The sequence below is a fragment of the Manacus candei genome, unplaced genomic scaffold (assembly GCF_025592945.1).
Source record: "Manacus candei isolate 608988 ecotype Guabito, Panama unplaced genomic scaffold, ASM2559294v1 h1tg000071l, whole genome shotgun sequence".
NCBI classification, from domain to species: Eukaryota; Metazoa; Chordata; class Aves; order Passeriformes; family Pipridae; genus Manacus; species Manacus candei.
This window is the reverse complement of record NW_026138119.1, coordinates 9,801,428-9,827,365: the sequence shown is the minus strand read 5'-3', so window position 1 is coordinate 9,827,365 and position 25,938 is coordinate 9,801,428. Positions and strand designations below refer to the sequence as shown.

At 48.2% G+C, this 25,938-nt stretch overlaps 1 protein-coding gene across 5 annotated transcripts in view; it reads left to right on the top strand.

Moving 5' to 3' along the window:
- The window catches only part of LOC127480119 (discoidin domain-containing receptor 2-like), a 60,802-nt gene that overhangs the window by 29,273 nt on the left and 5,591 nt on the right, over positions 1-25,938 (top strand). For all 5 annotated transcript variants that reach the window (XM_051807935.1, XM_051807936.1, XM_051807933.1 and 2 more), the window contains exons 3-14: positions 1,576-1,678; positions 4,268-4,496; positions 8,107-8,254; positions 8,458-8,563; positions 11,141-11,327; positions 14,388-14,634; positions 15,833-15,925; positions 16,419-16,576; positions 16,814-17,009; positions 18,844-19,088; positions 22,116-22,237; positions 22,599-22,796. In XM_051807935.1, the coding sequence (XP_051663895.1) occupies positions 1,576-1,678; positions 4,268-4,496; positions 8,107-8,254; positions 8,458-8,563; positions 11,141-11,327; positions 14,388-14,634; positions 15,833-15,925; positions 16,419-16,576; positions 16,814-17,009; positions 18,844-19,088; positions 22,116-22,237; positions 22,599-22,796 (2,032 nt within the window). The remainder of the gene's footprint in view (positions 1-1,575; positions 1,679-4,267; positions 4,497-8,106; positions 8,255-8,457; positions 8,564-11,140; positions 11,328-14,387; positions 14,635-15,832; positions 15,926-16,418; positions 16,577-16,813; positions 17,010-18,843; positions 19,089-22,115; positions 22,238-22,598; positions 22,797-25,938) is intronic.

Below are 25,938 nucleotides of genomic sequence, written 5' to 3'. Positions count from 1 at the left end.
ATAGCTCAGTGACAGGGCAGCTCTCCAGCAGTGGATCAGGGTGTACTGGTCTGTGGTGGGACAGGTAGGAGTGAAGACAGTCAAAGGTAATTCAGTTTACTAAATAACCTTATTGCAGAGTGTCAGAGCAGTAGGTAGAGCTCCTGGCTGGCTCTCAGCAGTCACAATCATGCTTGATCCCAGACAGACACCAGTTACATCCCAGGGAATTCTACAGAGAGACCTCAGGCACAGGAGTGACTGCTCTGGGGAGACCAGAGGCCCATCCAGCTCGTGGCCTGACCCCAGCAGGGTCCCATCCCTCTGGTTCTGAGGAGTGCAGGGATGGGCAGGCACACAGCACTGCTTTACCTCAGGGGTGCTCTCACATCTCTGCAGCTTTCAGAGCTGCTGCTTGGGTATTTGCTTGTGGTAGCTGTGGGTCTGTCCAGCTGATTGGTTTTTTTGAACCCCTGGGGACCTGTGGCATTGGAGTGTTTAATAGATTAAGGATGTATATACTGGTTTTGAACTCTCCTGCCTGACCTTTTGATTGCTCCTGGCTCTGGTATTTTGAGAGACAGTGAGGGTATATATTGTTCAGGATATAAATGATCTTTGTCATACTTCAGTAATTCCTTGTGTAAAGATGAGGCTGCTGATCTTTTCTTTTTCATCATCTGTGTTGCCTTCTCTGCCTTTTGATGAGAGGAGGAAGGAGCCAAGAGCTCTATTCCTTATCTGCCTGGCATCTGACCACAAATACAGACAGTGGTGTAATGCTGTTTTCTAGTTTATTTTATAGGTATTACCATAATTTGCTTTTTTTAATATTAAATAATTTGGTATCATCAACAAACATTGTCACCTCACTTCCTTTTCAAGATTATTTAGCAATATATAAGGTGCCTGGCAGCTGCAGGCAAACCTTATTGAAGCACCCTCTGTTTGCAAACACTTCTACATTGAATGTCTTGGGTAGTTATTCAGCCTGTGATGTTTTATTCTCTGTGGTGAAAAAAAAGAGGTGGGTTTCATCCCCCTGTCTTTTCTCTTAATTGTTTCATTATTTAATCCTACCTGACTGTGGGATTAAATAGAATAGAATAGGGATAGAAGCTCTTTAACTCCTCTCTAGTTACTGGGCTGGTGAAGATAATAATTGTTCCTATTTGAACACAAGTGGAGCATCCAGTTTATCCCAGGAGAAGCAAAATGTTTAACAAAAGCTTCCTTTTTATATCACATCGTTATTGATAAATAATTTTTCATTGTAAAACGGGCCAATGCAACCAGTAACAATAACATGGTTTGGGATTTCATGTTCTTAAAATGTTTCTTTGTAAAGTTCTGCTTTTCAGCTCTGACTGAATGATACTGCAAGTATCATTCATTAAATGACTTATAATTTCAGTTTATGGTAATTATGAAGTATTTAATGCTTTTTGTTTGCATCCTTTATTTTAGCATTACCATGTTTATTCCCTAGGCACGACAGCCATTTAGTTAAACTCACCTGGTGATTTAAAAAAAAAAAATCAGTACTGATTTATTTTTTTTGTGTGTTGTTTGCTTGCTTTGTGTTCCCATTCCCAGCCATCTGCCGTTATCCCTTGGGAATGCACGAGGGGACCATAAGGGATGAAGACATCACTGCTTCCAGCCAGTGGTATGATTCCACAGGACCCCAGTATGCACGGTGGGTTCACCTCTGGCAAAAAAATTCATCCTTTTTTTTTTTTTTTATTCCTTCTAAACACCCAATATGTGATTTGGGGAAGAAGATCCCTCAGCCTTAAAACCTGTTTGCTTTGCTTCCACGTTAAATCTGGTTGGTGCACAGTGAAAGAGCCAGAGGCAGTGGTCATGGCCTCAAGCTGTAATACAGGAAATTCTGATTAAATAATAATAATAATTTAAAAAATGCCTCCCCCTAGAGAATGAAGTGGTGGGACAGGTACCCAGAGAGGTGGTGATGTCCCAGTGTTCTGGGATGTTCAGGATTTGGCTGTACAAGGCCTGGAACATCACAGTGTGGCTTTGGAGTTGGTCCTGCTGGGAGCAGGAGGGTTGGACTGGAGGCTCAGAGGTTGCTTCTGCCCCTCATCTGCCTGCAGTTCTGTGGATAAATCTCTAATGGGTTTGTGACTTACAGGTCAGCCAGGGGCAGTGCCCCTGGGGTTCTTGTAGAGTGCTTGAAACGAAATCATAGGAAATCCTTTATAAGGGTGAACTTTTCAACAGCATCCTATTGAGGAAATGGGCTATGCTCACTCTGACTCAAAAACCTGGGAACTGCAGAGTTAAGGAATTGTTAACAAGCAGTTAAAGGATTTTCCTTCACTGTCAAGTGTTTGCCATAAGCTTGACTTTTCATTTTTTTTGGTCGTTTTATTTCTCTCAAAACTGATGATTCACAGAATAGTTGCAAATGTGAATTTCCTTAGATTTGTTTGTAGTGATGATGCCAAACACTCCTACAGTTTTGGTGCAAGTCAGATAAGAATTTCAGATTACTATGGTATTTTTTTGATGAATTTAGGCAGCCCAGAATTCATAAAATTCCCCTAGTGCTTGATTATAATTTTTTCTGTCTGTGGTAGAACAGCCATGCTGTGTGCTGTGTTTTAGGGGAGTCTGGACAAGCCTGTGGGCCTGAAAGCTGAGAGACCTATTTTGTCCTCTGAGTTATGCCCTATGTCCAGTTCTGCAAACACTTTGGGCATCATTTACCATCTGTTACCATCATCCCTTTGCCAGGGCAGCTGGATGTCCACAGGGTGAAGACATGAAGCAGCCTCTAGCTGACTTTGTTTGGTTGGAGGTCACAGTTGTCCTATGCAGATGTTTGTTCCTGTCATTTCACAGTCCCTTTTCCTGCATTTTTTTATAGCTTTTTACTTGCTTCTTCTGTCTTTCACAAACAGCTGACCAACAAGAGACTAAAATCTTCTCTTCTCTAGCCTGAGCCTTGACCTTCAGCATGTCCTGGGTCCCACCTTCCTTGGTGCTCAGGGGCTGGCACACTCTGATCCCATCAGTTAGAGGTGGATAGCTGTCTGAAAGGCAAGGGCACTTCAAGGCCTCACTGTTTGCCAGGAAATCCCTGTAGCTAAAAAGCCCAGACGTGTTTTTTTTGGTGTCCAGATGAATTTTTCACCACTACATCTCTCACCACCTCATAGCCTGGACAACTGAGCACCTCAGCCCTCACCTGGCCCAGGTGCTTCCTGCTGTGGCTGATGGATGCAGTGCTGTGCTGGCCTGTAGATTCATGGAGTCACAGGCTGGTTTGGGTTGGAGGGACCTTAGACCACCTCAGTCCACCCCCTGCCATGGGCAGGGGCACCTTCCACTAGCTCAGGTTGCTCCAAGCCCCGTCCAACCTGGCCTTGGACACTTCCAGGGATCCAGGGGCAGCCACAGCTTCTCTGGGCAACCTGTGCCAGGGCCTCCCCACCCTCCCAGGGAAGAATTCCTTCCCAATATCCCATCTAACCCTGCCCTCTGCAGTGTGAACCCGTTCCCCCTCGTCCTGTCATTCCAGGCCCTTGTCAGAACTCCCACACAGGTCTCTTGGAGCCCTTTTAGACATTGGAAGGGGCTCTACAGCTTCTTTTCCAGGCTGAAAAACCCCAACCTCTTATTTCCAAGGATAATCTTTGCCTTAATCTTGGCAGCTGGTGCCACAATGTTCAACTTGGAGTCAGAGAGCTTCCCATCACACACCCAGCAGTGTCCTGCACCAGCAGCTCTGGTGGCTGAAGGGAATGTGAAATATGCACTGAGATGCCCCAGAATAATTTGTATATGGGCAAGATTTCTTGCTAAATCTTGTAGATTTCTTGCTAAAATGTATTTTTAAGGTGTCTCCTCTTGGTGCTTGGTAGAGCTGCAGGAGGTGGTTGAGCAGGAGTTCAGGCCTTACCTTGTGGGGTTTAGGAGCAGTGAAGATGCACTTTACTAGCAAGGTGTTACAAAGCAGTGAGCAGGATGGTTGTTTCTGATCAACATGAAAGTAAGTACACGTCTGGGAAAGAAATTATTTCGAGTAGTTAATGAAAGATGCCTGAAACTGAGGAGCTGTTCTGAACTGCCCATGGGACTCCAAGTCTCACCTGGCCATCATCCCAAAGGGCAGAGGTGTTTGGCAGCCATCTGCCAGGTCTCACTTGCTGTTTTGGTTGATTCCTTCTGACCCTCAAAGCCTTGGTGTTTCCTCAGTTGCTGGGAAGGCCGGATCCCTTGGAAATGCCGTTCTTTGTGACGGGTGTGGTTTTCCCCTCAGGTTGCAGAGGGAAGAGGGGGATGGAGCCTGGTGCCCAGCTGGCTTGTTGCAACCAGAAGATGTCCAGTTCCTTCAGATCGACCTGCACAAGCTGTTTTTCATCACCCTGATTGGCACCCAGGGCCGCCACGCCCGCGCCACGGGCAAGGAGTTCGCCCGCGCCTACCGGCTGGACTACAGCCGGAACGGGGAGCGCTGGATCTCCTGGAAGGACCGCCAGGGCAGGAAGGTGAGGGCAGTGGGCTCAGTGGAGCACACAGGGCAAGTCTCAGAACTAGGCTGTGGAAGGCACATCCTCTGCATGCTGCTCTTTCCTGCCTCCTCGCTGCCAGGCAGCGGGTCCTGCCTCGGCTCTGTGTGTGCTGGGATGTTGGGCTGTTGTTCCCCTGACCTGATCCCCAGAGCACAGCCGTTGATGTGACAGAAAACTGGGTCTCTTCACTGCCTTTCTGTGCCTGTTCCAAACATCCTGTGAGTGTCCCTCTACCAGCCATTTGCTTGCTTCTAAATTGGAAGCTGCAAAGCAGATGCCTGCTTTGGCATTGAAAAAGGGAGGGGGTGGCAAGGAATGGAGAGGAGTTTCTGGGTGTCTGATAGTGTTCAGGAAGGAGTTTAGAGAGTAGAAAATGTGCTGAGCACACACAGAGAGGCCTCTCCACTCACCAGAACTGTGTCTAATGCTATTTCCAGACCTGAGCACACAGTTTGTTGCTGGCTGAGCCCTGGTCATGTTCATAAGTGTTTGTTAAACTTCCCCTGGGAAGGAATCCCTGTCTCTCAGCTGCAGCTCCTGTAACCTGGTCCCCCTGCCTCAGGCTGGCTTGGGGAGTCTGAAGACCTAAGCCAGACCAGAAAGGTACTGGGTGTGGTGATGTTTTCTTGCACTGGGTGTGCTTTGGAAGTCACAGCAGGGTCTGTAGCAGTATTAGGTAACAACCTTTAGCTTGTTAATGAATTATTTGCTCACTCAGACCTTTGATCAGCTGTTTGTTCATTACCATTGTCTTGCCCATCCCTGACATTTTGGTGTGTGCTGCAAACACTGTGTTTGCAGATGGGAGGGGAAGTTTAAAGTCAATGGGCTTAACTCTTTGTCAGTGTTTGGTAGGTAAAGTCTGTCTTCATTTTGAGTTACACCAAAATTTAATTGGTTGCACTGTCCACAAGCAGTTAAATGCCCCTTGTCTCCCACCCCAGGCCTGTGCAGAGCAGTGTTCTGGGGCACTCAGGGCTGTGTTAGTGTCAGGTGTGATGATTTAGGGCAGGTCAGCTTTTACAAGATCTCCCTCTTAAGCCCTAATAAGGTAATGAGCTGTGTGATGCTGTAAAGTGAGGCATTTGGTCAGTAAATGTGGAAATCCACATTTACTCTGTCAGTGTGTGTGTGTACCTGTTCCCAAGTGCATGAGAACAAACAGTTTTCTCTCCTAGTATCCCTGGAGGAGGTGCTTCTGCTCCTCTGCTCCTCCTGGCCTGAACATACACAGTGGGGTGCAATTCCTGCCATTTCACCTCCTCTGAAAATGACTTTTCATAAAACCCCCATATTTTTCAAAATGTGTCACCAGTAAATGATGTATTTCCTTAGTAAATCCATATTTCAGAAGTGCTGCTCTCTGGTCTCATAACTGGGTAAAAATGTCCTGTAAAGTCATTCAGACTTTGGAATGAGGTGCAGATGGAGGTGCAGGATCCCAATCTTTTAATTTGTATGCATTGGGAAGGCCTCTTTCAGTCCTGCAGCTGCTGGATGCCCAGTCACTGGTATTCCAGAACTGTGACTGTTGGGAGCCCACCTTGGCTTGTCTCTGCCCAAGGGATCACACAAATGGTTTCAGGCAAAAGGCTCAAACCCTTTCCAGTTTCACAGCTGTAGCACACACTGCTGCTCTCCAGGACAGTCACTTCCAGCTTTTATTTGCCCAGTAAAGGCTAAGAGTCAGTTTGGTGTCCCCTTGTCTCTGACTCCAGTTGAGGATGGTCCCCTCTGTTGGCATTGGTGTTGAGTGGTGCTGTGCTGTGAAGTCCTGGGCCCTCATCAGATTGTGGTATCAGCCTGATATTCCTGACACTGGGAGCACTAAAATCAGCAGTGTCCAGGACTGGAAATGATGCTGAGTTTGTTCCACACACAGCTGATTCACTTTGGGATTTTTGGCCCTGGGTAACTGTGCTCAGGAGCAGCAACCCCACGTGTGGAGATGTTACACAAATGCTTCTTGGCTTAGCTCAGAAGACAGGCAGGATTGCCAGTGCTTCTGCTGTGGAGTTCATGCAAAGGTGCCTCTTTCTGAGGGGTGGCTGAAGCTTTTCTTCCTTTGTCCATCAGGGACTTTTTGACTTGATGTACCTTCCACCTTAGAGATGCCCTGACAAACGGCCAGCTTTGGAGGATATGTCCATCTGATGTGATGAAGGCATGGAATATTCTACTATATGCTGTCTCCTCTTGGGTTTTATCTCCTGTCAGCATGGCCTTGTTGGGCCAGCCTAGGTGACTTGCAGGTCTCCTGTTGCAGGCCACCAGAAAGGGTTAATCAATGTCCCTTGGTCCCTGAGGACAAGGATTACTGAAGTGTCCCTGCTCCACTGGGACAACTGATGGGGGTTTCTCCTAGAAGAGATGCTGAGAGGCTGCACATTAGAGCCTGTTGAGGAGCTGATGAGGATGAGGAAGAGAGCTTTACTTATTGGCTTTCCTTCTGTTTTCTTTGGTCAGTTCCTGGGACTGTGCTCCTCTGTAGAGCTGTCCAGCCATGTCCAGGAGACTGTCACAGTATCCCATGCAGTCCAGTAGACCTCCAGATGTGTCTGGCTGCTCTTCAGGGAGATGCAGTCAGTCTTGAGTGGTTTCTTTTTGTGATACAATAAGGTCTTTCACTTCTCAATGGTCTCTCCAGCCACAGTCACTCTCTGGAGGTCTTCCAGGCTGCCATGAAGAGGAAGCCACCCTTCTGCTCTCTTGTTGATCTCCCTCATCTTCTAAATTGCCTGTACATGCACAATTGCAATCTATGGGATCTTTTGAGTGACCTCAGCCTGATTCATCCTTCCCACCAATAACAGCTTTGAGCAGAACCCCCACAAGTGTAACTTGGACTTCTGATATAAAAACTGTTCATAGTTTTTTTTCCATAAGTTCAAATCCCTTCTAAAAAAATCTCTTGGGCACTTTGTGTCCACTGTGGGGGGATTGAGAGCCTCAGCTGTTTCCACACACTGCCAAAATAGAGTGGACTGCTCCAGCTAGAGTGGCAATGAGGGAAGGGGACAGGGACAGTCCCTGCCCTGTCCCAGTGCATGGCAGCTGGATGGGGTGACTGTGGTGATGCTCAGCACTTCAGTCCAAGATCTCTCCTGTGCAACTGTTTGCACTTTCATCCCTCAAACACTGCAGCACCTCTGGAATTTTGTTGGCTTATAGAGAAAGGACATCAGGACCCTCCACTAGGTGATGAGGGCAAGCTCTCAGTTACCTGTTGTTGGAATGTACATGGAGACTCTTGAGGAAAGAGGTTCCATTGTAGTAACTGGAGCTGTCTGCAACACAGATTGCACCTTCACCTCCCAGCTGCCTCTCTCCTCTTCCTCAGTGCTGCCTGATGGGGGTCTGCAGTGGGCAGGAGGTGAGATGGCAGCACCTTTCACCCCTCAGCCAGGAGATGGAATGGCAGCACCTTTCACCCCATGAGCCCTGTGCCAGGGAGGAGGAGGAGGGGAGCAGCAGCAGCTCACCCTCTGCAGATTCCCAGTCTCAAACCACAGGGTACAAGTGCACCAGTGTGCAAATGAACAGCACAGTGGGGAGCAGTTGCTGGTAAAGGATCTTTCTCCCCCAGGTGATCCAAGGAAACATCGACACTTACGACGTGGTCCTGAAGGATCTGCGGCCCCCCATCATCGCGCGGTTCATCCGGGTCATCCCCGTCACCGAGATGCCAATGACAGTCTGCATGAGGGTGGAGCTCTATGGCTGTGTCTGGTATGGTGAGTACCCATTTCCATGCCTGTCAGTGTCCTGGCACCACACTGGCTGGGACTCACCCGCCTCCCCACGGGTGCAGAGGGGACCCCAGGCCACGGAACTGCTTCTGTTGGTCCAGGCCACAAATAAAAGGGCCCTGTGGGCAGAGATGATGGAAGGCTGCTGCTGCTGCTGTGTTTCTGAGGTGTTTGGCCTTCTTTTTTAGATGGTTTGGCATCCTATAGCATCCCTGAAGGAGGGACAATAGCAGCTCCTGGCTTCCCCATCGTTTATCTGAATGACTCGACCTATGATGGATACCAGGAGCGCAGGTGGGAGAAGTTGTCCTGTTCTCTCTCTGTCACTGTGCAGATTCTCTTCTTTCTTCTCACTCTGTCACTAGTATCTTGTATCCCAAACACTGGGAGCTGCAAGTTCTCCAAAGCACTGTGGCTTTGTTATTCCAGGCCCTTTGGCACGTTGTCAGTTGGTGTTTTAAAGGAGGGCTCAGGATGTATCAGATTCATTTCCCCCAGCTGACAAAGGCTGTTGGCTGGAAAGAAATAAGTTTTTATTATTGGAAGGTGTTTCTTCTCTTTAAAGAGATGACTGTTCTTAAATATCTCAATGTTCTCTTTACTCATAGCTTCAGTCTTTACATGATGTGACCATCCTGATGTCTGATTGCCTTGAAGCCCTCATGGCTCTTGGTCTCTAATTGTGATCCTTGCCCTGATTTCTCTTTTGGTTCAGGTAGAGCCTTTAGCTGTCATTGATACTGCAGATCTCAAATTGCTGCCACTCTTCTGTTGCCCCAGACTGCAGTGGCAGATCTGGCTGGACCTTCTGCCTGTGCAGTCCCAGTGTCCCTGGAGCAGATGAAGGTCCTTCCCCTGTTCATTGCCTGTGTTGCTTCTGCAGTTTGACCCCTGACCTGCACTTTCTAGCAAACTGCATCTCAAACTGTTGCAGGAGGTCTCCAGGGTAAACTGAGCGTCCAGGGAAGTGCACAACACCTGAACTCTAGGCCTGCACTTGGTACCTGTGAGCCTCTGGAGAGATTTGAGATACTGTTTTTGAAAACAGAGCTCTGATGGACTCGAAACAACTTGGAAAACTGCATCACTCCCTGTGAGAAGCTCCAGGTCAGCAGAGGCACCACTGCCCATGTGGTATGAGAGGATGGTGGCTGATTACTTGGGTATGATGCTTTTCCAATTTGGAGTCAAAAAGCCTGAAGTAACTGGATTTTGACAAGGTCTGTTAATTTTTCCCGTCACTGAGGTGAGTTAGGTAGGGTGGCATGTTTTGAGGTGTCTCTGGTTTACCCAACAGTTGGCTCTCATGGAAGGAAGGTGCATTAGGAGTCTGTTTTTGAAATGTTAAATAACTGGCTGAACTCAGAACATTTAGTGTGACTGCTTTCTTTGCTATAAATACAGATTTGAGTGTGTTTCAATGGCTTGAAACCTCAGGCAGACTTGGGCATGGGTATCCTGAGAGGGCATATCCCTACCAGGGCAGGAATTGCCTAATGACTGATCTGACAGTGTCTCTTCAGTGACCTGGTGTCATCCACTGACTTGAGGTGTTTTCCTTATATGTCCTGTTTCAGCTGCCATTAACTTTCTGTAAATTTTTACTGTTGCCTAATTTTTTGTTATGCTTAAAGGTGATTTTTTTTTTTTTTGGTAAGCTTATTTGTATTCTGTCATGCTGCAAGTTAAAATAACAGGGTGGGAAGTACATTCTTCATGCTTGTAGGATGCTGGAAGATACCAGGTAGCAATGTCTTTATATGTTAATATCTGATACTTTCAAGCTGTGCTGATGTAGCAGAGCTTGGATAGCCCCAAAGAAAGGTTTCATGTGCAGCAGTGAGCAGCTGTTGTGTGTAGCTGTCCAGCACTGCTTAGGAAGTTGGGTCTGCTGGGGAGTGTTGGGGAGCTGCAGATTTAGGCACAAACCCCAACCTGCTGAGCAAGGACTCTCTCAGACTACTTAACCTCTAGTTCATGTGCCCAACTGACCTGGAAGCAGGAATCTGCCTCTTCCAGCTGTTACTCCTGGTTTGGAGTCCAAAGGGATGTGTGCCTGTACTCCAGTGACAGGGACTCAGCTGGGGTGGACTCAGAGCTGCAGCCCAACCTGGCTTACAAAGGCTGCCCAGGGACAGGGGAATGAAACTGGTGCAGGGAGTGAGTTCAGGCACTGACACAGCTGAGCTTTTGCACTTTCCCTGCTGCAGGACAAGGGACGTGGCAGGGCTGGCTCCCAGAAGGGTCAGGAGTGGACCACACTCTCCTCTTCTGCTCTGGGACAGTGCTGGAAAACTGTATAATGGGCTCTGCACCCTCAGATAGGAAGTGGAATCAGGCAGGATCCTGGCAAAGAATCTGATCAGCCTTGGAAACAGCCAGTAACACTCTTCTCTTGCACAGGAAGAGCCAGAAGTGATCCCAGTTAGAACTGTCTGTGACTGGGTGAGCTGCCCGTGATCTCACTGCTCCTTTTCCTGCTTTTCTGTGCCTGCCTGCAGATCTTCCCCCACAGGTTGCCCCAGGGCAGGCTGGAGCAGTGTTCCTCCTGTGCAGCTGCAGGGTGAAATACTGCAATTCAGGCTGTGTTTGGAGAACACAGTTTCTGTAGTGTCAGTTTTTGCTCCCAAGAGGCTCTGTGCTCGTAGCTTGGCTTTGCTGCCAGTGCAGAAACTTCTGCATTTTAACATTTTAAAAGCCCAGCCCAAACAAAATTAAGGTGATGTTGCATAAGAGCAGTGAATGAGTTCTTGTCCAGGGTGGTTTCAGAGTAAACTAATATTTTCCTGGTACCTGTTGAAAGCCTTGTGTGGTCTCACATTGGAGCTCCCCTGCTGCTGCTCTGGCTGACTGTGGGTTCTCCCTTGCCAGGCACCTGTATGGGGGGCTGGGCCAGCTCACAGATGGTGTGCTGGGCCTGGATGACTTCACCCAGAGCCACCAGTACCGTGTGTGGCCAGGCTATGACTACGTGGGCTGGAAGAACGAGAGCTTCAGCACGGGCTCCGTGGAGATGGAGTTCCAGTTTGACCGACCACGGAACTTCACCTCCATGAAGGTAAGTCAGGGTGGTCCCTCTCCTGGGGGGCAGGCTTTGGGGGCTGGGTGCTTCCAGTTTGCCCCTTTGGGTCATAGAATCATAGAATGGTTTGGGTTGGAAGGGACCTTGCAGCTCATCACATTCCACCCTCTGCCATGGACAGGGACACCTCCCACTAGACCAGGTTGTTTCAAGCCCTGTCCAACCTGACCTTGGGTCCTCTTCCCAAAGCAGGAGGATACAAGGTGCCTGACAGCAGAATTTGAGCTGGAGATGTCCCAGGTTGCCAGTGTAGAAAGGTGAAGTAGGGGAGCACTTGCCTCTCCAGAGCTGAGATGGTGTCCTTTGAGCATTTGGTTTAAAGGCATTAAAAGCAGACACCTGAAGCACTGCTCAGGCAGCCAGGGTGGATTTAGGGTCTAGGCTCTACTGTCTAGGGACTGCCTGACCCTTGAGGTGAAGGAATGTGATTGTGCTTCCATTTTGCCCAAGTGTTTCTCTGGATGCCTCGTTCTGTGCTCGTGCTGTGGGAAATTATTTAAGCACACAGGAAAAGCTCGAGCTGAACTTTGAGTCTGTAGTAAACAGCAGGATCTTTTAAAAACGATTGGTGGCTTTTCTTGTAGAGATTTCAAATGAAGGAGAACCCACCACATCCTTAAGTAAATTGTTTTGGTGGTTACTTACTCTGGTTTTATTTTGTCTATTTTTAACTCGCAACCGTTGGCTCTTTGCCTGCTTTCACTGGCAGAAATAAGAGTCCTGCCTCCTCTGAAATCTGCCTGTACACTGTGATTAAACAACTCTCTTAAGCTTTGCTTTACTAAACTCAGTTGGCTGGACTTCTCAGTGCCTTCCTGCTGAGACCCAGGGTCATTTTTGGAGCTGTCATCCAGTGCTTTCTTTCTTTGCTGGTATTCTTTTAGAGGTACAGAATCTGGATCCAAATCCAGGCCTTCCATCAAATTGCATAAAAGAATGGGACCAATTTCCTGCTTCTGGATGATTCTTTTTGTTTATGAATCTTGTGATGATTTTAGTCCTCCAAACCAACTGAGAGGGAGGGTCATTTGGATTTTGGTATCATGCTAATAGCCAGTTCCAAGTTACTGGTGTCCAGAATAAAAGTCCAGTGTGGAAAGCATCACTTACATTTTTGTCCCTGAGTTCAGTGCCTTGACATGAGTCAGTCTTGAAAGCTTCAGATTATTTTTGGAAACTCCTTCCCCCCCCATTTAATTTATTTTATTGGTAGTGATTCTGCTGTCTCTTCCAGATCATTGAAAAACATAGCAAATAATTTTTATTTAGGAATCCATTCCTGTTTTATAAACACCTAGAGAACAATTTATACCTTAAAACTTTGTAAAACTTACTAGTTGACAATGTTTAATCAAATTACTATAATACATGAGTCCATACTGTGCTAATTGGAGACAGATGCTGTGAGTAAATCAAAGCCTTCCAAGAGTCTGTCATGTAAACACAGCCATCCTGATCAACCAAACACATCATCTTATAAAAACAGCTACTTCATCTGGTATTTCATTATAAAGCTGCTTTTATTAGCATAAATTAGTCTTCATTATTGATTGAATGTTGTCTGTTTCAGCTTTGCATTTATTTTGTACAGGCCAGGTGGTCTGTGAATAATTTTTGTATCCTCTTACCTGGTAGCTTTATCCCAGTCCTCTGAACTTTTCCAGTATCCAAGAAAGTATTAAAAATAAATGTTAGCAAGTAGTGCAGCTGCATTGCAAAATACTTAGGCTTGAATACTGTAAAATTGGACTGCAGTAGGAGGTGTTTGGAATAGAAAGTGTCTCTGTATCAGTCCAAGTTGTGAACATATCCAGCTCCTGTCCAAATATGGCCCAAATTGTATATTCCAGGCATCAGGCTTTCCTGCCTTGTTATGGATGACTGTTTCTCCTTATTGAATAATGTTGTCTGAGCTTCATCTGTTCCTAATTATATGCAAATACTCTTCTTTTGTCCTTTTACTGCTCATCAGGCCTGTTCTCCTCATTACTGCTTCCCTGCTATTCACTGCAGGACCTGGCAGGGGCCAAGCAATTAATGGGGTTCAAAGCTGTGCATAGTTTGGAAACTGTTGTTGTCACAGTGGCAGTACACTCCAGTCATTAGGAAATAATTCCTAGAGTTCTGGGGAGGGTTGGACCTCTGTGGCTATGAGAATGGAGCAGGCTGAAGACTTTGAGTCACCTTATTTCTTCTGGTTCCTGGTCACTGGGGTCCAGATCTTCAGGTCTGTGTGGCAGAACTCACTGGTGTGTGTGTTAAAAAGGGAGCAGGGTAAGATTTGCACTGCAGACACAGTGGTACAGCACAGATGATGCTTCCAGGCATTGTCCCTCTTCCCAAAGCCTCCTTCCTTGGAGGTGCTGGAGGCCTGGGAGAGCACCAGGAGTTACAGTTCATAGACCACCAACTATGGGCTGTTATTAATTTTTAAGTAATATTTAAGCTGCAGCTCTGGCCTGTTCTAACTATTATTAATGATCAGAGTCTTCAAGTTTTGCTACAATCCATCTTTACTATTATTAATGATTAGATTATCAGCTCCAGGGTTCACTATAATCCATCTTTGATTTATACAACAGAACCATGTAGTTCAGATAAAGTTCAGCTTGTGGCCTAACAGTTCCAGCTGCTTATGTCAGGCAAGCACTTAGCTATTCAAATAACATCAAATTTTCAACACTAATAGAGTCTAAAGCCTAGGTGTGTTTTTTCTTTCCCCTCTTAGGTATATGTTCAAGGAGAATTGATCTGTGAGGCTTTAGATCAGTATAGGGTTTGTTGGATTGATTTTTTATATGGGCCTTTTGAAGAGCCTGCCAAAAGGTGACCATTAGTGTGGCTTTTGCAGGTGAAGTTTTAGAGCTGCTTCAGAAGAACTTTTTGCACAGATGTTCTCATTGCCCACTGTGAGCTCCAGTGTGTTCATACAGGGAGATACTGGGAATGGAAAATTTTCATGAATGGAAAAATCCTTGAGGCTCGATGTAGGTGTCAGTAAACCTCGGGTTGATGGATCTGTTCTCTCCTTCCAAGGTGCATTGTAACAACATGTTTTCCAAGGGGGTGAAGATTTTCCAGAGGGTGGAGTGCCTGTTCAAACCACGCCTGATTGCAGACTGGGAGCCTGAGCCTGTGGGGGTGGCCACAGTCCTGGATGACAAGAACCCCAGCGCCAGGTTCGTGACCGTCCCCCTGAACCAGCGCGTGGGCAAAGCCATCCTGTGCCGCTTCTACTTCGCTGACACCTGGATGATGATGAGCGAGATCTCCTTCCAGTCAGGTGAGTGTTCCTCTGCCCAGGCAGGCCTAGGAAAGCACAGAGAGCAAAAGAAGTGTGGAAGTACAGGATGTGTGGGGTTAACAGAGTGAAGGCTCTGTGGGGCCACACAGTGGAAAGGAGGAGGTGGGACAAGTCTCCAGTGGATGCTTTTCAGGCTGATGCTGATGCACATGTACAGGAGCCATGACCAAGGCAACCAAAAATTGGACCATAAGAGCATTTCTTCTTTTTGAGACAGTTCATAGAATCATAAAATGTCCCGAGTTGGAGGAACCCATCAGGATCATCAATTCCAACTCCTGGCCCTGCACAGACACCCCAACAATCCCACCCTGTCCCTGAGAACATTGTCCAAACCCTCCTGGAGCTCTGGCAGCCTTGGGGCTGTGCCCACTGCCCTGGGGAGCCTGGTCAGTGCCAACCACCCTCTGGGGGAAGAACCTTTCCCTGAGATCCAACCTGACCCTGCCCTGACTCGGCTCCAGTTGTTCCCTCAAGTCTTGTCACTGGTCACAGCAGTGAAGAGATCAGTACTTGCCCCTCTGCTTCCCCAGTTGCCTGCTGGTTATGAGGTTGATTTTTAGTTCTCTTTACCAGGTATTTTGTTATGAGTAGTTTTAGTAGATCTACAAATGATGATTGAGTTAGCAGATTATTAAAAATGAGAGGCTGACTATTTTTTTCTCAAGTCAACTGTGGTGCAGAGGTTGGTGCCATGAGGTGCTTTAAAAGGCTCTGGAAGGGAAATGACACGAGACTTGGAGAAAACCACCAGCACTGATGGTGAAATGAGCTGACTGTAGCTAATCAGCTGTAGCAGGAAGACATTCCTGAGGAAGGAATGCTCTGGATGCTGCTTGTTGCTGAGCTTGCTGACAGCAGCCCCTCCTGGCTACTCTGTCACATGTGGGGCCAAGCAGGCTGTTGGTCCAGTCTTAGATCATGCTAAAATGGAAAAAAGGCTCTTGTTCAGTGCCCTGTGTGTGGCTGAGCTCAGGGAAGGCCCTGCACACGCTGTGCTGTGCTGTGGCCGGGCTGTACGTGCTGCTCCGTGCAGAGGCTCATCCTGCAGGTGTACTGGGAAGGGCTCGGGAATCTCTGCTCAGGCTGTTCCTGACCTGCCTGGGCCTCAGCCCAGTTGGGATTGGCAGGAGCAGGGAGGTTTTGTTGCACTGACACGTTCCCTTCCCTTCCACAGACATGGAGAGTGTGAATCCCAGTTTTGTGACGGCAGCAACAAGCACGACGGATCTGCTGGAGACAGAGTACAACGTCACTGAGGGGACCTGGGGTAAGGATTTCTGTCCCTTAGCCATGCCAGGGGCTCAAGTGCTGGGGGATTTCACAGTGACATCCTAGTGAATGTGGTCTCTCCCTCCACTTCTGGACAGCTGAGGATGGCCTGGTTATTGCCTCATGCACAGGGCACCATCCAACAGGCTCAGGTGTTTTCTTCCCTCAGCTGGCTGGGGCTGCCTTGGAGTGTGGGCTGAAGGTATCTGTGCAGCCAGTGAAGCTCTGAACACTGTCTTCTCTAGTATGGATCCATTGCAGGGCCTGTTCTGCTAAGGACAGTGTTTGATTGCAGAAGGTCTCTGCACAGTTCTTATCTGTGAGCCTCCAAAACCAGAATTTCTGATAAGAGCAAGATGTGAACACAGCTAATGGTTGTGTTCAGGGAGCTGCCCGAGACCTTTTCTGTACCAGACTGCAAGAGGTTGGCCAGCACAGATAACAACCAGTGCTTTAACTCCAGATTCTTCTCTGTACCTCTGTGATTGCAGAAACCACCTCTTCTGTAACCAGCACCTGGATAGGAGAGAAGGCAGATGACTCCAATACCTCCATCCTCGTGGGCTGCCTTGTGGCTATTATTCTGCTGCTCCTGATGATTATAATCATCATTCTTTGGAAGCAATATGTTCAGAAAAGGCTGGAAAAGGTAATACAATGGGGCTGTTTTGCAGACACAAGTTCAGTACTAATCATTAACCCTGATGAGCTCAGAGTTGTGCAAAGCACGAGGTTTCCCCAGCTCCACAGAGCAGCTAAAGCTGTTCTCACAGCAGGGGAGGATGCCAGCCCTATCCAAGATGTTACTGGAAGTTGCTGTGGTTGCAGCCAACACATTACTTAACAGCTGAGCAGGGCCTCAGTGTTTTTCCCCTCTCTCCTGCAGGCCCCACGTCGAATCCTGGAGGAGGATGCAACTGTTCGCCTCTCCTTCTACAGCTACACCATTGCCAACAACCAGACCCAGATCCACCAGTCAAATCCCACCTATGAACGTGCTTTCCCACTGGATTTGGAGTATCACCAGCCAGCTACGCTACTGCAAAAGCTCCCAGAGCTCTCCCAGAGTGCAGAGGATTCAGGTAATATCATCAGTTTCTAGAAGTTATGTGTTTATTCTTCCAGTATTTCCATCAGACTGTAAAATGTGCCACTTCTCAGTGTCTTAAGTTCTCATCTTTGACTCCTGTGCAATACAATACTTAACCCAGGGACCTCAGGCAGTATTCTGGAGCTCTGGAACTTTTTAGCATATAACTGTGACAGCTGGAGCAGCAGCCCCACTAGAGGGTGGTGACCTTTTATTGTTTTATGTGAAGACTGTTTATACATTGCCCAGGTCATCTTTTAGCAGCTGGTTTGGACAGTCACAGCAATCACACTTGGTTTGTCTCGTGGCAGTGGAGTGGCTGCCTGCAGCACTCTTGGGAGAAGACCTTTAGCACCTTTTTCTTAGAAAAAGCAGAGGAAAATGCAGCAGGGAGTTGTCAGTGTTGTCCTTGCTTCCAGCCCTGGGGAAGCTTTTGGACCCACGCAGAAAGGAACGTTTCCAACAGTGTTTTGTCCTCAGCAATGGCAGTGCTGAGCAGTGGATGGAAGGGCAGTCCCATTCCTGCATTCCTCACCCTGACAAGTTGCTAAGATCCAGCATTATACTGCACAGAGAGACTGATTGGATTGAGTGAGGGTGTGAATTGGAAGCAGAACAAAGGTTCTGTGTAATACTGACCATGCAGGGAGTTAATTCTAAAGTGCTATCCCGTGATATTTATGTGAAGAAGCTGTGAGAGTGAGTGGGGTGTGCTAAAGAGGATGTGGGAAATGGAAGCCTTGATCAGTTCTTGTTCCAGAAGAGAATCCAGAGCAAGTTTGGTGTCACAAACAACATCCCTGCGTCAGGTAATGGGAACAGATTGTATTTAGGATGAATCAGAAACAGAAAATCAGGCTCACCTTTCCATGTCTGGACAAGAACTGTGACTCTCGTGACTGACTAGAGCAGGCTGTGTTGAACAGGAATTTGGTGGTGGCTCACAGGTATTTTGGTGTCTGCAGAAATGTGGCTTGTTCTGGTTGAAGCCCTGGTTAAAACCAGGCAGTGTCTCCCATGTGGGTGTCCCTTAGTACAGTAGTAGGTGTGTATTACAACCTGCCCCAGAAAGGGGGGGGGTAACCCAGGTTCTTATTAATAAATCCCTTGGGGTGGATTAGAGTGAAACGACTCTGAATGATTGGTGTTGGAAAACTTATATGTGTAGGGTTTATTTTAGAACAGTTTTGTTTCAAAGGTAAACAGGTATGTTGCCATTTTGGGTGTTATCAACTATATCTCATCTATAGCAATATGGCATAAAGAAAACCTTTAGGGAAAATGCATAAGGGAGAGGAATAAAAGACAGGATAAAGGTAAGGGAGAGTAAGGGAAAGAAAAGCTGAGAGTGGAAAGATGTCTATAGTCACTGCCCATGGGGTCCAGAGATGGTAGTTGCAGCTTCCGTGTCTGTCAGTTGAAGTGGTGGCCTTGACCCTCTGGGGGTGAAGGAGGGAAGCCCCCACAGCCAGAGAAGTTATGAGTTGTTATATCCATGGATGGTGTCCCAGGCCATGCCTCGAGCCTCCAAGGTCTGCTGGGCCTGTGCAGAGTTCCCGTGAGGGGCCTGGTAAACAGGGCTCTTCTTGCCTTTTCAGGGCACCTCCAGCAGCACTGGCAGGGGGGATGGGTCCAGCTGCCTGTTCCCAGCCTGCAGAAGTCCCCTGGGAATCCCAGAATGCATAAATCATTAACCATTTCAGTCTCTGACAGCATGCAGCTGGGCTGAATTCCCAGAGGAACTGAGAGGACTGAATGTGGGATTGAGAGCAGTGCAGGCTGGTCCTAAGGCAGTCTGACATCACCCCTCTCTGGTTTGCCCTCAGTGTGCAGTGGGGACTATGCTGAGCCCGACCTGACCAAGTCCACCCCTCACCAAGGCTTCCAGAACAACGTCCCTCACTACGCCGAGACCGACATCGTGCACCTGCAGGGCGTGACCGGCAACAACATGTACGCGGTGCCCGCCCTCACCGTGGACTCCCTCACCAAGAAGGACATCTCCGTGGGGGAATTCCCTCGGCAGCAGCTGCGCCTCAAGGAGAAGCTGGGAGAGGGGCAGTTTGGAGAGGTACAGCCCTTCTCTTCTGCTGCTCCACCCAGGGAAAGGAGGTGCCTGGTGGAGCTGAGTGTCCTGAGCCGCCTCTTGGTGGGGCTGAGGGCTCTGCATTCCATTCTTTGCTGTGAGAGTGGTTTGAACAGTTTGCCCTGGGAGGGCTGTGGGTGCCCCAGCTCTGGCAGTGTTCAAAGCCAGGTTGGATAAGGGCTAGAGCAGCTGGATGGCTGGTTGTAGTTCCTGGGTGCTTTCCTGGATGCTCTCCATTGGGATACACATTCTGGTGACTTCTTAAGCGAGTGTCTTGTCACCCCTTCTTGTACAACCCTGATGGTAATTTTATGTCTTTGTTTGTTAATTTATCAGAAGTAATGTGGAATTGTGTGTACTCATCAGAGTATTTGTCACTGGGGAGGTGTTCACATCACAGACACACACACACATTTTTTCTCCTTTTTTTTTTCTCTGGAATTAGAGGACTTTGGATAACTGGTTGTAGTTCCTGGATGCTCCTCAGTTAAGTCTGAGCAGTGGTCTAGTGGGAGGTGTCCTTGCCCATTCTGTGGTGGTTGGGACTAGATGAGCTTTAAGGTCCATCCCAACCCCTTAACATTCTATGAATCTATGATTTTAGTTAATATGTTTGCCCTTGGGGAAAGCTGATGTTCCCTAGGCTGGGCCACAGAGCCCTGTTCTGCAGGTGTGAGGCTCTGCTTGGTACCACAGGAGCCTTTCTCAGCAGATGAACTTCGCAGACTTTTCTGTTTTGCTGTTTATACACCTATTAATGACCTTATGGAAAAGGGCTGGGGGTGGGAATTCAGCTTCACATCTTCTATGGGCATCTCAAATGTGATGGCTGTCACCCACCTTTAGGCATGTGAGTTTGAAAACTCTCTGGAGTCCAGCTAAGATGGATCCTAGCTGTGTAAAAACAGCTTTCCCATTCCCAGATGAAGATTCTGGGGATGCTCTGCACACTCACCCAAGCCAAGACAGACATTCCCAAGCACTGTGGTGCCCTCATTCTCCAGCATTGCTGCTGCTCAGGCAGTGTGATGCACACATCTGTCACCCACCAAGCTTTCCCTTTGCTCCTTGAACTCCTTTCAAGCTGTGAATGTTGTCACCCTGCCTTTTCTTCTCTCCCTTCTTCATTTCCACACCATTCCTAGTTCTGTCCTGAGCAGGTCTTCCCCTCTTCTTCTCTCACTCTTCCAGTGTCATTTTTTTCTTCCCAGTGTTTGTTCACTCCACCTTAATTCTACCTGTCAGCCACATTTTGGCAAGCACAGCCCTTTACTGGCTGCTTCCTCCTCTGGATGTGCCCATCTTTGCAGTTCCTCCCTTCTGACACCACACCTCCCCTATCCCAACCCCTTCCCTGTCCCCTCACTTCTTCCTGGCTCACTCTGTGTGCTGGGAAGGTTCTGACATCCTCAGCCTCTTCACCTGGTGTCAGTGTGGCCCCTTCTGCTGTTACCTGGATCCTGCCCTGTCTTGGGCTGTGCTCCAGAAGTGAGACAAGAGAGAGTTATTTTCTCATTGTTTTGCTTCTGGTTTCTCCTTTCATCCCTGTCCTTCTGTTAACTGTAAGAACTCCTCCTCTGTGTTGATGGGAGATGGCTCTCCCATCTCCATTTTCTTTGGGCGTGGATTCAGAGCCTGTTCCTCTCCTCACATCACAGGCTCTTGCCCTCACCTTTACAAACATGCTGCCCCACATTCTCTCATCTCTCCTTCTCACCTCCTTAGTCTTTACCAAACTTTTCCCCCTGTGCTCTGCTGCACTGCTCTGGCTCAGTGTGCAGCCTTGTTTCTGGAAGCATGGCTCAGCTGCTTTCACCTCTCCACTCGAAGCTTCTTTACACTCAATCTTTCTTTTCTTCCTTGTTCCTAACCATCCCCTCTCTGGACTCAGTGACACAGTACCTGCCCTTGGAATACCTGTGCTTGATCCTGTGGCTCTGTTCCTTGTTCCAGGTCTCGTGGTTGTATTTTCACCACAGCAGATTCATTCCCTGTGGAATTGCAGCAGCATCTTTGTGCTTCTCTTCCTGTTCTGCATGTTTGTCCCATTTTCTGTGCTGTCTCATTTTTCTCCTCACCATGTTTTGTCACTGAAATTCTTGCTGCTTTTTTCATACAAAATTCATCGTGCTCCCATTACATTCCCCTCAGTGCTGCAAGTCTGACTGACACATCCAGTCTGCTCCCCTCCTCCAGTCCTTGTTCTATCCACACAGTCAGGTCTGGCTGCTTTCCCCACCCAGGTCTCCATTTGGATACACATTCTGGTAACTGCTTAAGCAGTCACCCCTTCTTGTATAACCCTGGCAGTAATTTTATGTCTTTATTTGTTAATTTATCAGAAGTAATTTGGAATTCTGTCATCAGAGTATTCATCACTGAGTGAATGCACCGGTGAGGTGTTCACATCACGGACACACACACATTTTTCTCCTTTTTTTTTTCACTCTGGAATTAGAGGACTTTGGATAACTGGCTGTAGTTCCTGGATGCTCCTGAGTTAAGTCTGAGCAGTGACTCAGGCCAGGCTGCAGGACAGTTCTGGGCTCCTGTGGCTGGTGTGAGGTGCTGTCCCTGCCAGCCCTGCTGCAATTGTGCTCTTTGCCTGCACATGCAGAGCAGACCCCTCCAAGCTCAGGGGCCTTTCTGAACACCTCTAGTCTGTACTGGGTGAACTGGATTGCCCCAGGAGGCTGCTGCACCAGTCTGAGATTGTGCACAACATCACAGATTCTGTGAAGAATTCTCGTGAAGAAACACAAGAACTCAGTATGCTGGAGACACATCTGGCTGCAAGCCCTGTGCATTCCTATGCCATGGGCCCTATAGTGTATGAACATCTTTGTCCAGGATCTAGGACCAACCCAGGGGTTGTTTCTGATCAGAACTGTCACCTTCATTAGATCATTCACTTGCTCATTCTGCCAGCAGTGACCAAACCAGTGGTGTTGTTTTCCTCTGTTTTTCTGCCTGTTCGTGCTCTTACATCTGCCTCTGCCCTCTTCCCTGCAGGTGCACCTTTGTGAGGCTGATGGCCTGCTGGAATTCCTGGGAGTCTCGTCCTCAGAATTCACTCACCAGCCAGTTCTTGTAGCAGTGAAAATGCTGAGGTCAGATGTCAACAAAACAGCCAGGTAAGTGCACCTGCAATACCAACCAGCTGGGGAGGACAGCAAGTACTTTCCAAGCAGCAGCTTCACACAGAGGACTTCTGTAAAAGTGTCATGTGTCTCTGGTGCATATTCTGTGTGTTCATGGAAGGAACAGGACACAGCAGGGAGTGGGGGATAGGGATAGCTGTAACATCAGCCTGAAATGTTGTATTAATCCTGTTCCCTGGGAAAGGGGCAGTGTACAGAAGCACAACCAGCTTTCGCACTTTGCTGTGTGCAGGAGTGTAAATGGCTCTGAGTGAGATGTTCTCACGTGCCTCTTGTGCTTTCCTGAGACAGAGGAACAGTTTAGGATACTCAGCCATGTTTTCTGTTTTACAAGAAACGATTTCCTGAAGGAGATCAAGATCATGTCCCGGCTGAAGAACCCCAACATCATCCGGCTGCTGGGGGTGTGCGTGCGCGACGACCCCCTGTGCATGATAACGGAGTACATGGAGAACGGGGACCTCAACCAGTTCCTGTCACAGAGGGAGATCTACAGCAAGTTTGCCATTTCAAACAATATTCCCTGTGTCAGGTAAGGGGAGCTGCCAGTTTTGGGATAAATAACAATAGAGAGCTGCCAGTTCCATCTGCTGTGCCCTCCAGGCAGTGACCTTCCTCCAGCCTAGCCACTGCCATGGCACGTGGACAACTAGTCCTGCTTTGTGTGGGAGGTTGTTCTTGAGGCCCCTGGAAGTCTGTGTTCCCCTGAAGTGTCCCTGACTGTGGGCTGTTCTGGTCACAGTGACCATCCTGATGTGTTGTTTGTTGATGTGGCCATCTGTTTATGTTAGTATTTCATTAATATGAGAAGCCAGTTGCATTACAGCAGGAATTTTGGGATGAAAATCAAGAATGTCTCTTAAGATTTAAAGAATGTTCATAATGTTCTCTGGATGGCTGATAAATATTGCTGAGTGTAGAGCTTCACTAAGGAAAAGATTTCATCAGCCTACAGGAGGAGAATATTTGGCAAAGGAAACCATTTTCTGTCAGTGGTGGCACTTGTCTCCCTCCTCAGTGGAAGGATTAAATCTGACATAAAAGCATCCCTGCTATTGCAGAAATCCTTTCCTCAGAGGAGAGTTGTGTGCAGGACTAGCATGTTCTGCCTGATAAAGAACCCTGCACTGCTCAGGAGCTGTGGCACTGCTGAGCCTTTGGCATGTTCTCCCCAAAGGATTAGGTGGATTTTGTAGTTCAAGCACGAGGCAGTTGTGCAGAGCCAGTTTTGAGGTGCTGGACAGAACATGACTGGGTTTTACCATGTCCAGGCAACACCCCAGTTGCTGCCAGAACCTGTCAGTGGTCCTCTTGGGAGTGCTAACCTGACATCCTGCAGTCAGGACACACTGGGAGCTGCAGGATGAGAGGATTTGCATCTGACTAGAAACATGTTCCAGCTCTCTCCAGTCTTCTGCCCTTCCTGCACATCAGAAACATCATTCACCTTTAGGCTTGTGGCTTCTTTTTCCCTGGCCAAAGCCTCAAAATGTTCTTTCTTCTTTATCTCCTCTTCGCTTCTCATCTGACTTCAGCACTGTCACTCACATTGTTCTTCCTTGGTTTCCATTACTTGGCTCTGCCTCTAGTTTTTCATTCTCTGCTGCTGATCCTTCAGCCTCTTTTGTCCCTCCAGCCAGAAACAATGTCACATTAAAGGCAGCAGGCTGGCTCAGATAGCTGGGGTTGTTTACTGAGTGACATGAATCCCCCTGCCAAAGAGAACTGCTTGGCTCTGCTGGTGCCCGGGGGTGTCTCATAGATGTGACAAGGTCCAGCCACCCCACTCGTCTCTCAAACCCAGTATTTGGTGCAGCAAATGTGGTGACCAGCCCTTTCCTGCAGAGAGGTCACACATTCTCTCCTTATGGCTCTTTGGTGTTTGAAATGCATCCCCCTGCTGTCCCTCTGGCTGTCTGCTCAGAGTCATTTAGGCTGGAAAAGCCCTCCAGGATAGTTGAGTCCAACTGTACCCCCAGCACTGCCAAGGCCACCACTAAACTGTGTCCCCAAATCCCACATCCACGTGGTTTGTAAATCCCTCCAGGGATGGTGACTCCCACCGTTGCCCTGGGCAACCTGTGCCAGGCCTGGACAACCCTTTCAGTGAAAAATTTTCCCTGATATCCAACCTAAGCCTCCCCTGATGCAATTTGAGGCCATTTCCTGTCCTGTCACCGGGAGAAGAGCCTGACCCCCACCTGCTCCAACCTCCAGGGAGTTGATGAGAGTGAGAAGGTCCTCTCTGAACCTTCTTTTCTCCAGGCTGAGCCCCCCCAGCTGCTTCTTCACCAGCTTTGTTGCTCTTCCAAAGGCAGGTCTGCCTTTCTGCCTTTGGGGTGTTGGCCCCGAGGCACGACGAGGACTCTGTGTGTCCCATCCTGTCCCTCTGTGTGTGGAGCCACTCGTGTGGACCCTGCAGAGCTGGCTGAGCAGGGGGCAGGAGCCAAGAGGAAGCTGCTGATGGGATCCTGGCCAGGCTGCAGGTGGGACAGGAAAGACAGGGCTGCTGGGGTGGGAAGAGCAGCAGCCCCAGGCAGGGAGAGGCACAGCTGAACGTGGGATCCTGGAGGCTGTGCCACAAGCCAACAACCAGCTTAACAGGGGACAGGAGGGCGGCCAAGTTCCTTCTCTGGGGCCTCAAGAGGCCCACCCTGATCAGGAGCAACATGGAGCTGACTGTGGGACTGGCCCAGGGGTCACCCAGTTGGGTTGTGGTGTCACCACACTGAAGGGCTGGGAGGGAGGTGGTGCCTTGACCCTCCAGCCAGGGCTCTGCTGGGCTGAGGGGCTGCCTCTGGATCACCCTGGTGATAGCTCAGCTGCTGGTTAGGGTAGATTGAGTGCACCTATTATTTATTGTTAGAGGCAGTCCAGTGCAGTCACTCAGATAACATGATAGTGCTTTCCTCATTGTACCTTAAGGGGGCTTTTAAAGGGGAGGAAGACTTGTTATAGGGGCAGGGAGAAGGGACAATGGTTTGAAAATGAAAGAGGGTAGTTTTAATTGAGGTGTGAGGAAGAAATTGTTCCCTGTGAGGGTGGGGAGGCCCTGGCACAGGTTGCCCAGAGAAGCTGTGGCTGCCCCATCCCTGGAAGTGTCCAAGGCCAGGTTGGACAGGGCTTGGAGCAACCTGGGCTGGTGGAAGGTGTCCCTGCCCATGGCAGGGGGGTGGAACAAGATGACCTTTAAGGTCCTCTCCAGTCCAAACCATTCTACCATTCTGTGATTGTCACCAGAGCACAAAGAGAAGGAAGAGTAAGTCTTTCTTATTCTGACCCTTATCAGAAAAATACTGTGAACAGTTTACTAAATGTGTTCTGATGAGCACTTGGTCTTGTGAAGCATTTGAGATGCACAGTGGGAAACAGAGCAGTGGTGTGTGGAGAATGCTGAGAGTCTGATGGTCCAAACTCTGTCTGTGTATCATGTAACTTTATTAATGCTATCTTCATTTTGCTAATGGGAGAATTAAAATTAAATTAGATGGAAAATGCATCTGTTTTTATTTTCAGTAAAGCTTAACATATTTTTTAAAAATAGTAAGCTCTCTTTTTCATGTGGAGTGACGTACTTATGTTAATATAAGCACGCAGTAGTGGTGGTGTTTGAAATACCAGACTAAGTGGCTCATAAGATATGAGATTCTGAGATTGTACAGCCTAATTTTTCA